Source organism: Bufo gargarizans, chromosome 3 (genome assembly GCF_014858855.1).
Source record: "Bufo gargarizans isolate SCDJY-AF-19 chromosome 3, ASM1485885v1, whole genome shotgun sequence".
Lineage (NCBI taxonomy): Eukaryota > Metazoa > Chordata > Amphibia > Anura > Bufonidae > Bufo > Bufo gargarizans.
Window position 1 is genome coordinate 207,780,368 of NC_058082.1, and position 10,508 is coordinate 207,790,875.

At 41.9% G+C, this 10,508-nt stretch overlaps 1 protein-coding gene across 1 annotated transcript in view; it reads left to right on the plus strand.

Moving 5' to 3' along the window:
* CFAP97D2 (CFAP97 domain containing 2) overlaps nt 1-3,429 on the plus strand; it is a 38,505-nt gene extending 35,076 nt beyond the window's left edge. The window contains exons 4-5 of the mRNA XM_044287972.1: nt 1,136-1,331; nt 3,226-3,429. Of these exons, the coding sequence (XP_044143907.1) occupies nt 1,136-1,331; nt 3,226-3,414 (385 nt within the window). The 3' untranslated portion in view covers nt 3,415-3,429. The remainder of the gene's footprint in view (nt 1-1,135; nt 1,332-3,225) is intronic.
* Nucleotides 3,430-10,508: the final 7,079 nt, after the last annotated feature.

Here is a 10,508-nt window from a genome sequence, read left to right on the forward strand (position 1 = left end):
GCGATTTTCACGCAGACCCATTAATTTCTATGGGGCCTGCGTTGTGTGAAAAACACAGAATATAGAACATGCTGCGATTTTCACGCAACGCACAAGTGATGCGTGAAAATCACCGCTCATCTGAACAGCCCTACTGAAGTGAATGGGTCCAGATTCAGTGCGGGTACAATGCGTTCACCTCACACATTGCACCCGCGCGGAATTCTCGCCCGTGTGAAAGGGGCCTAAGTAATCATTTGGAAAATTGCTCTAATGCTCTAATATTTTTTTTATTATTAGCCCAAATATTTCAAATTATATAATACATATATTTTGCAATATGTGATGGTTTTGTACAGTAACAAGCCATTCTTGCACATGTGACCACTGAAGTAAGTGACTTGCCACAGCGTTCACTTAACCTCATAACTTCTGGTCTGGCGGAAACATGAAACAGCAGGAACAGGAGCTGCGGTGCTGGAATGGTGGTTCTTTCAACAGTTGAAGTTGTACAAGACAATCCCTTTAATTCAGTAGTTTACTCTGCATGCCAAGGAGAGGTGACCTCATATTCACTGTTGCAATGGGAATGTAACTGAACACATGCTACATCCGATAGACATGGGCCCCATTTGCAATAGCAGAGTTTCCGCCAGTAATATGTGGTGATCAACAGCAACGGTGATCAGTGCTCGTTATCTCCATTTACAAGGTACTGTATGAGACCAAATGACTGTTAGCATGATTGATTGTTCAAACTCATACCGGTTTTTTCATCGTTGGCAACACATCCCTTTATACATGAGACAATGTGCTGCCAACAAGCACAGATTTTTATGCCCTCATAGAAGATGCAGTCAATGGCAAACAATCATTTGCTGGTTTGTGGGCTGATCACTGGCCATATTTACTTGGGGCAATAACTGTGAATGAGCAACAGCCCAATTATGAGAGTTTATGGATTATTATTACTGCCGGATAACAAGACTTTTATAGCATACTATAAGCTTAGGCTCTGTTCACACTAGTGTCAAGGGTCTAATATTTATGGCTTTTATGACGGATATGATGAATTCCATTGATGTTGATAATTAGTACATCAGATTTCAATGTATGCTATATCTGCATATCATTTCTGAACATTCCCTTTTTCCAGTTTAAATAGAGAGAAAAGAGAACAAGAACTGCTGAAAGTATCCAGAGAGAACCACAACATTGGGGACAGACTCACAAAGTGTGAGCCTCAGTATCGAATTGAAAAGTGGCATGAAGACTGGGTGAAGGCAGAGAGGTATATGGACAGCATTGCTAAATACCCAAGAGGATGGTACTATATGCAGCATCCAGAAAAGGTAGTGCTTTTTGGCAAATATATTATATATTGCCTTTACAATGTATAGATTTCCAGAGTTGTTTTTAATATAGTAGCATAGTACAATTGAAAAAGAACATGTCAATCTATAGTAGTTCTGCCTACTCTCCTGCAGTGTTGATTCAGACAAACAAAACCAATCCCATGAGGCAGTAGCCAATTTTCCTCATTCTTCCTTTCAGGGCCATCTAAGGACCTAAAATCTGACTCAGCTTACTTTAACATCAATGACAGAAGATACATTATTAAAGGGGTTATCCTGGAATAGATAATAATGAAATCCTCAGGATAGGTCATCATTATCACATCAGTGGAGGTCCAAGTCATGATATCCCTGCCAATCAGCTGTATCAGGGAGTTGCTGGAGCTCTAGTGAGTGATGCAGGCTCCGGCAGCTTCCAAGGACAGAGCCGTACATCGACTTGAATGGGACTGAGCTTCAACTCGGCCATGTGACCGATGTACAGTGAACTAGGAAAAAGCTGCAGCTCTCAAGGCCTTTTCTAACAGCTGATCAGCGGGGGGCCCGCGTGTTACATCCCCGCAGATCTGATACTGATGACCTATCCTGATGGATAAGTCTGGAATATCTTTTCCAGGATAACCCCTTCAAAGGGGTTTTCAGCGGCTTTACCTAAATGCTCTCTTTCACATAACCTGTGGATGGAAGTTTCGGCAGTATTCACTCTTCTATCGTGCCATAATTTTTGCGATTTCAGCTGTGATCATGTGACTACCTGACTGGCTGCAGGCGCTTCATCTGAAGTTCCTACCCAATGGGCTGCTGTGTCTTTCCATTCAGCTGCATGTACATTATGCAGTTGAACAGGAAGACACAAGAGCGTATCTGGTCAGGACTTCAGTGGGATAGCCTACGGTCAGTCGGAGAGTCACCTCTTCACAACGGAGATTGCAAAATCAGTGCCACAATAGAAGGATAAGCACTGCAGAAACTCTCTCGCTTCCATAGGTTCCGTAGGCAGGGGTACATTGAGGGTTGTATTAGGGATATTGTTCCCTTCCCCTTATCCACCACCTCTCTTTCTACCGTTTGGCCAGGTCCACAGTCATCTAACTGTAAGTTGCCATAAATTTTTCTATACATCAGACTTCATAATCCTGATACGTCCAAGTAAGGCCTTGTCTATTCATTTGACGTAGCCTAACATATATACTAAGATGGGGTATTATTTTAACCAACAACAGTAAAAGTTATGTTTTATATGAAAAGTCATTTTTCTCTGTGATGTCGCTTCCATAGGTTAGCTGAAAATATTTAGGTAAATCCCAAAAGAACGCTTTAGGTTAAAGGGTTTGTCCGGGTTCAAAGCTGAACTCGGACATACACCCTTCTTCCCCAACTCAGCCCCTCTGACATGAGCATTGGAGAATTTCATGCTCCAATGCTCTCCCGTTCCCTGTGCTGTATCGCGCAGGGCAAGGGCTTTTTTGCTTACATTTTTACAATGCTTGGTGGAGGCTTCCGCATAGCAGTGTTCCCGGTGACGTCACCGGCACTAGTGGGCAGACTTTAGCGCTGCCCCGGGCCATTTTATAGGCTAGAGCAGCTCTAAAAGCCTCCACCTAGCTTACCCATGGAGAGCTCGGTACGTCACCAGATCTCCAGAAAAAGCCCTTGCCCTGCTCAGATGCTCATCTCAGAGGAACTGAGTGGGGAAAGAAGGGGATATGTTCCGAGTTCAGCTCTGAACCTGGACCCCTTTAAACTAGGTAACATTATAGAGGAAAATAAATAATTTCCTTTAGCATTTGACGCTAAATTGAATAAGGTTGCATACACCAAAAAATAGCAAATGTAGATAAGCTTATTTAAGGTGTAGCGTATGTATAATTTCTTTTTACTGTCTCTACAGGCTTCAAAAGGAAAAAAGAAACCTGCCAAAAATGAGTCTGTAAGAGATGTCAAAGCAAAAGCGCATAATGATGATAACGGTGATGACAGAGGTTCAGTAGAAGAACCTAATAAAGGAAAACAGGAAAAGTGTAAAAAAGACAATACTAGAACTATCAAGGAAAGTAAAAATTTAAAGCAAGGAAAATAAGAAAGAAAAAAAGATCAAAAGAAAAGACCAGCAAAAAGTAGGTGACAAAAAAGAGGAAAAAGAGGAAGCCTATGAAAGTGACGATGGCAAACAGGAGCCAGAAAATGGTGAAGACCTGACAAAGAATGAGGAAAAGGACAATGAAGAATCAATGGATGAAAATGAAACGGATAAAGAAGATGAATCTTACAAGTCAGAACAGTCTGAAAGTGAACCAGAGTCAGATGATGATAAGGACAAAGCAGATGATGATAAGGAGCAAGCAGATGATGATAAGGAGCAAGCAGATGATGATAAGGAGCAAGCAGATGATAATAAGGAGCAAGCAGATGATGATAAGGAGCAAGAAGATGATGATAAGGAGCAAGCAGATAATGATAAGGAGCAAGCAGATAATGATAAGGAGCAAGCAGATAATGAAAATGAGCAAGCAGATGATGACAAGCAGCATCCAGATACAAAATAGATTATAATTTATCAGTGATATTGATGGTAATCATCATTGGATTCAAATAAGTCTCTACTTCATACATGATCACCAAATCTAAAACACAAGCTACTTATTTATACTGTGATTACATGTAATGACATTTGCAAAAGTTCTTATCTTCTCTAATATAAGTTATCCCATTTAATGAAGCCCAAATGTAAATGCAAGTAGTATTTCTATGCTGCCCTTGATAATTTCCAAAAAGGGAGCTTGGTGGAATAGGGTATGCACAGGGCATAGGATGGGCCATTGACCCCAACTTATTTATCATCATTTATTTAACCCTTTCCTGAAATCCACCGTAATAGTACAGCGGATATAATGATCCAGAGCTTGTACTAGGCTTTTAGGCTCATTACTTTTATACTGCAATTCAGGCCAGCAGGTAGCAGCACTGAATTGTAATATAGAGATCTATGTATAGGGTAATAGAATTTTTTTTTATTACTCTATACAAATTGCAATCTAATGACTGCATGTTGGGGTCTACTTGGGGCTCTAAAAAAATGTTAAATAAAAACTTTTTAAAAAAATATTAAAACATTCTAAAAATTCAAATCACCCCCTTTCCCCAAAATCAAAATGAATAAACAATAAAAAATAAACACTATGGGCATCACCATGTGCTAAAATCAAAAAGTCATACACACCCCAAAATGATATCAATAAAAAGTATAGATCGTCCCACAAAAAATTACCCCCACACAGCACCATGGAGATAACTATAAAAAAGTGAAATTTAACTTAAAAGCTCTCTTGAAATTAACTCTGCCAAGAGTCTCAAAAACCAAGCAGTTCATATAATTTATACAAACCGGATTCCAAAAAAGTTGGGACACTATATAAATCGTGAATAAAAACTGAATGCAATGATGTGGAGGTGCCAACTTCTAATATTTTATTCAGAATAGAACATAAATCACGGAACAAAAGTTTAAACTGAGAAAATGTACCATTTTAAGGGAAAAATATGTTGAATCAGAATTTCATGGTGTCAATAAAGCCCCAAAAAGGCAATTTTCACCACTGTGTGGCATCTCCCCTTCTTCTTACAACACTCAACAGACGTCTGGGGACCGAGGAGACCAGTTTCTCAAGTTTAGAAACAGGAATGCTCTCCCATTCTTGTCTAATACAGGCCTCTAACTGTTCAATCGTCTTGGGCCTTCTTTGTTGCACCTTCCTCTTTATGATGCGCCAAATGTTCTCTATAGGTGAAAGATCTGGACTGCAGACTGGCCATTTCAGTACCCGGATCCTTCTCCTACGCAGCCATGATGTTGTGATTGATGCAGAATGTGGTCTGGCATTATCTTGTTGAAAAATGCAGGGTCTTCCCTGAAAGAGATGATGTCTGGATGGGAGCATATGTTGTTCTAGAACCTGAATATATTTTTCTGCATTGATGGTGCCTTTCCAGACATGCAGGCTACCCATGCCACACGCACTCATGCAACCCCATACCATCAGAGATGCAGGCTTCTGAACTGAGCGTTGATAACAACTTGGGTTGTCCTTGTCCTCTTTGGTCCGGATGACATGGCGGCCCAGATTTCCAAAAAGAACTTCGAATCGTGACTCGTCTGACCACAGAACAGTCTTCCATTTTGCCACACCCCATTTTAAATGATCCCTGGCCCAGTGAAAATGCCTGAGCTTGTGGATCTTGCTTAGAAATGGCTTCTTCTTTGCACTGTAGAGTTTCAGCTGGCAACGGCGGATGGCACGGTGGATTGTGTTCACTGACAATGGTTTCTGGAAGTATTCCTGAGCCCATTCTGTGATTTCCTTTACAGTAGCATTCCTGTTTGTGGTGCAGTGTCGTTTAAAGGCCCGGAGATCACGGGCATCCAGTATGGTTTTACGGCCTTGACCCTTACGCACAGAGATTGTTCCAGATTCTCTGAATCTTCGGATGATGTTATGCACAGTTGATGATGATAGATGCAAAGTCTTTGCAATTTTTCACTGGATAACACCTTTCTGATATTGCTCCACTATCTTTCTGCGCAACATTGTGGGAATTGGTGATCCTCTACCCATCTTGGCTTCTGAGAGACACTGCCACTCTGAGAAGCTCATTTTATACCCAATCATGTTGCCAATTGACCTAATTAGTGTTAATTGCTCTTCCAGCTCTTCGTTATGCTCAAATTTACTTTTTCCAGCCTCTTATTGCTACTTGTCCCAACTTTTTGGGGATTTGTTGACACCGTGAAAATTTGAATTAACGTATTTTTCCTTTAAAATGATACATTTACTCGGATTAAACGTTTGATCTGTCATCTACGTTCTATTACAAATAAAATATTGACATTTGCCATCTCCACATCATTGCATTCAGTTTTTATTCACAATTTGTTTAGTGTCCCCAACTTTTTGGAATCCGGTTTGTAATTTAAAGCTTGATATGGATTTGTAAAGCATATGACAGGCAGGGTAGCTTACTGTAATTGTTGTGCACTTTGCCGGTCCTCTGAGCATGACAGATAGGTAATTCTATTTTCTCTACTGCCACTTTGGAAAGTGAGATGGCATCTATCTGCACAGCACACATACACAAGTCCATCACGGTTAGGATGCCTTTACATGAGGCAGATTTTTTTCTAGAAATCAGTCCCATTCACCTGAATGAGGCTTGTATAAACCCATGTACTTTCCACCAAAACAACCCCATTCAGATGAGTGGAACTGATTTTCAGTTGCAGAAATTTTCTTCACCAAAATCTGCCACTTGTGAAGACACCCTTACTCTATTACCATATAATGTAGATTCAGACAAAGCAAAAAAATAACTCCCTGCCTCCAAAGACAGTGATCAGGATAGATTCCAGGATCAATGACCCAACAAATGTACAGTAAGCCATATCTAAGTGCTGTCCCGAGAATAATGCTGGGCTTAGTACTGTGCGCAGATTTGACATAATCCTGCATTTCAAGAATAGGGATGACATTGGGGTGTCAGGAGCCAAAATAAAGAGGCATGTGAACTGTGTTTGGTTCTGTAGCCATTGCGGGTATGTAGCATTAAATATTCTTACATGAGGCAGCTTGTGTTTTAGGTTAGTTTACGTCCTTTTCACTTATATACACACAGTAGACAACATTCTTCAACAAGTTCTTCACTATTTTCAAGATCTCTGCTAGAGGCAGAAAACCCATCATTATCATATCCAACTGACACAACTGCATGGCTTGTTACAAGAAAGATTTGTAACAAGCTACCCGCACCTCCGCCAATAGAGCCTCTCTGGATTAGCTCTAGTGCCAGAATGACAACGCTCCAGCCATTGTGTCGTGGATGGAACTCGTTACTGCTGCGCTGTTCCCATTCATTACAACAGGAGCAGTGGTCCAGTAGACAGCTTTGTCCACTACGCAATGGACAGAGGTGTGTAGTTTCGTAACTTACTTCCAGTGCCGGAGCAACTCCTCAACAGCTGATTGTTGGGGGTGCAGGGTGTCGGACTCCCCCTGATCAGATACTGATGATGGCCTATCCTAGGATTAGAATAGGCCATCATCAATATCTAGTGGTCAGAGAGGGCGCCAGTGGTCAGTATAGTTTCCTCTAAGCTGTGTTGTCTGGAATTAAAAGATAAAGCTGTTATTGGGCTCTTTTTAATATGTTGTTTTAACCCTCTCCTTTCCAAAGAGCACAGTGTAGACAGAACACTGTTGGTTGGGATAAAGCCTCATGCAGACGACCATATCCATTTTGTGCTCCACAAAATGGATTTTACTATATGCTGCCAAAAAGATGGTCTTCATCAATCAAGTATAGAACCACCATGCAATAGTGATATTGGATCATTGTTGAAAATGACTAATCTGTCTTTACAAATCACTAGTAGTTGGGCATGTCCACGATAGTAAATGATGCGATCTCTTATAAATCTACACCTAACACATAGCACCTTCTGCTCATTCATCTAAACATACTGTGCCTTTCTGAACTGCCTGACAGCAATGACGGTTAGTTTCAGCGGAGCTGTGTAAGTCAGCAATGAATGATAAAGTTCCAAAGGTCAATTTCACCTCTGTTTAATCTTTATGTGTCAAGCTATGTTTCATGGAATAAAAATAGGCCAGAGACGTTATGGCACGGCTTGGAACAATTTTATTATTCCAGATAATTTTACTCTGAGGACTGAGTCATCCAGAACTTCCTGGTAAACACTTCAACTTTCGGTCACAACAAATCATGAACTTTGGTACTGGCAAACAATTTAGTAGCGTAAAGTTTTGTTTTCTGGCCCACATTTATCAATTTACCACTATCACTTGCATCTACACTGGTAGTACTACTGAGCATATTGGTCCACCTCTGAATGGTGGGCTAGTAGAATAAACAGCAGGGGGCGCTACCAGAGATTCAATGTAGTATATGTAAAAAGCTATTTTGTTTATTGCATGTACAGTGCATATAAAAAGTCTACACACTCATGTTAAAATGCAAGTTTTTTGTCATATAAAAATATGAGACAAAGAAGAAACCTTTCATAACTTTTTCCACCTTTAACATCACCTATATTTTGTACAATTCAATTGAAAAACAAAATGAAATCTTTAAAGGTGGAAAATAAAACAAAAAAAAACCTAAAATAATGTTGTTGCATAAATATGCACACCCTTAAACTAAAATTCCTTTTGGGTAGGAATCTATCTGTATGGCACATCTAGACTTAGCAGTCTTTGCCTACTCTTCCTTGCAAAAGCTTTCCAAATCTGTCAGGTTTTAGCAAAACATTGCCGGGTTTGGATGTTGGCATCCTACCCCACAGCCCAGACATATGAAGAACACGGGAGACTGTGGTTACATGCAGTACACAACCAGTACTTGCCAGAAACTACTGCAGCTCCTTTAAAGGGTTTCTGTCACCCCAATTTTCACTATTAAACAGGCTGACATTATGCATGTGAAAATGTCACCTGAATTTAACTCTGCTTTTCTTAAATTTAAGTATGCCCCCATTTTCGTGTAATTTTAACTTGTATTATATAGAAATTAGCCTCTAGGAGCAGGGCGGCGTTGCAACCGCCCACCTCATTTCCACGCCCTTCTGTCTTGATTGACAGGGCCGGGCAAGTGTTGGTTCTCCTGCTGGCCCTGTCTGCCGTGTAAATCTCGGACCTGCGCCGTCCCGTTCAGTATTCGGCGCAGGCGCAGTGAGGAAGCCGGCAGCACAAACTCTGCCTGCCCTGACATCGGCCTGTTTCCTGACTCCGAGCATTGCCTGATCCCTCAGTGCTTTGCATCGGTGTCACTGACTCTAGTGGGTCAGCAGCCAACCGCACCAGGACTATTCTAAGTGGTAGCAGCTTGGTGGCTCCCCTGCAGCAAAGACCAGATCACTGTAGAGCAATTTCTAACCAGAGGACCGCCGTCACGGATGAGGATGGGGGAAACCCTCAACCGTGCGATGTCAATAGGATAAGGGTAGCTGCTAGGCCAGGACGACAGGATCAGGGAGCAGGTCACCTCCTAGCGCGTCCCTTATTCTGACCCTGACTCCTAACCGTATGAGCCAACCCAGATGGTAGGAGGGCTCATACTCCGGAACCTAGGGTCCCTACTAGCCCTCAGGAAATCCCTGGACTAGGAGCAGGGTAAGATGACCTGTTCCTCCTAGACACAGACGAACAGGAGTCTCACTGGCCAAGAAGCAAGGAGAGGGGAAACATATACAGCATATGGATATGGCAGGTGAGATAAACCAGTACTACACCTACCTGCCACAGACACGCTGACTGGAACCCGTGCACAAGTACTGATGTCCACACAAACATTAAGGACACACACACAACTCACACAGGTATCCAGGACACCCATAGCTGCAATAAATATAAAGAGCATAAAAACATCTTCTTAACATCATACATATATTTTCATGACCACAAGGGTGGCCCTCACTGGATAGATGGCATATAAAGACCAGGAGGATGACTCCAGCATAAAGCATGGCTGGAGTACCCCTCAGTTACAGGCATCCAGCAGGAGATAAATAGCTCAAGCAGCCACACACACATACTAGGAAAGGAGTTAACCCTTCCAACACCAGACAAGGTAAGTGTCACTTAAAGGGGAAATGCACACACAACTAAATCCCGTGCACACCAAACATAAAAAGTGAACACATACAAACACACGTTGCTAGATGCAACCGCATGCCTTGACAGTGAGCCGCCTGGCAACCAGCTCAGGCTGCTACACTGCCAACAACATCATGTTGCCAGCGGCATCCACACGTAAGACAAGATACTAACTGCCCTCACCTGCGGTAGACAACAAGCAGACCGCTGATAACTGCATGCAACACAAAGAGTCACGACCAATACCATAGTCGTGACAACCGCTTGGATAATGCTCCTCAGGAATAGCCCAAAGTTAAATCGGTTGGTTGGCACACTGGGTCCACATCTACTGTCCATAACACTGGTTTGCCTCTCACATTCCTCCTATTCCTATGTACCTTCCACTTATGGATTCTCTCTATGGAGGCATGGCTTGAAAACCCAATGAAAAGTATGGCTATATTGAGGCCTGCCTCCCTTTCCTACAAAAACTATTTTAATCGTATACCTAAGCCCTGGAGAAGTTCCA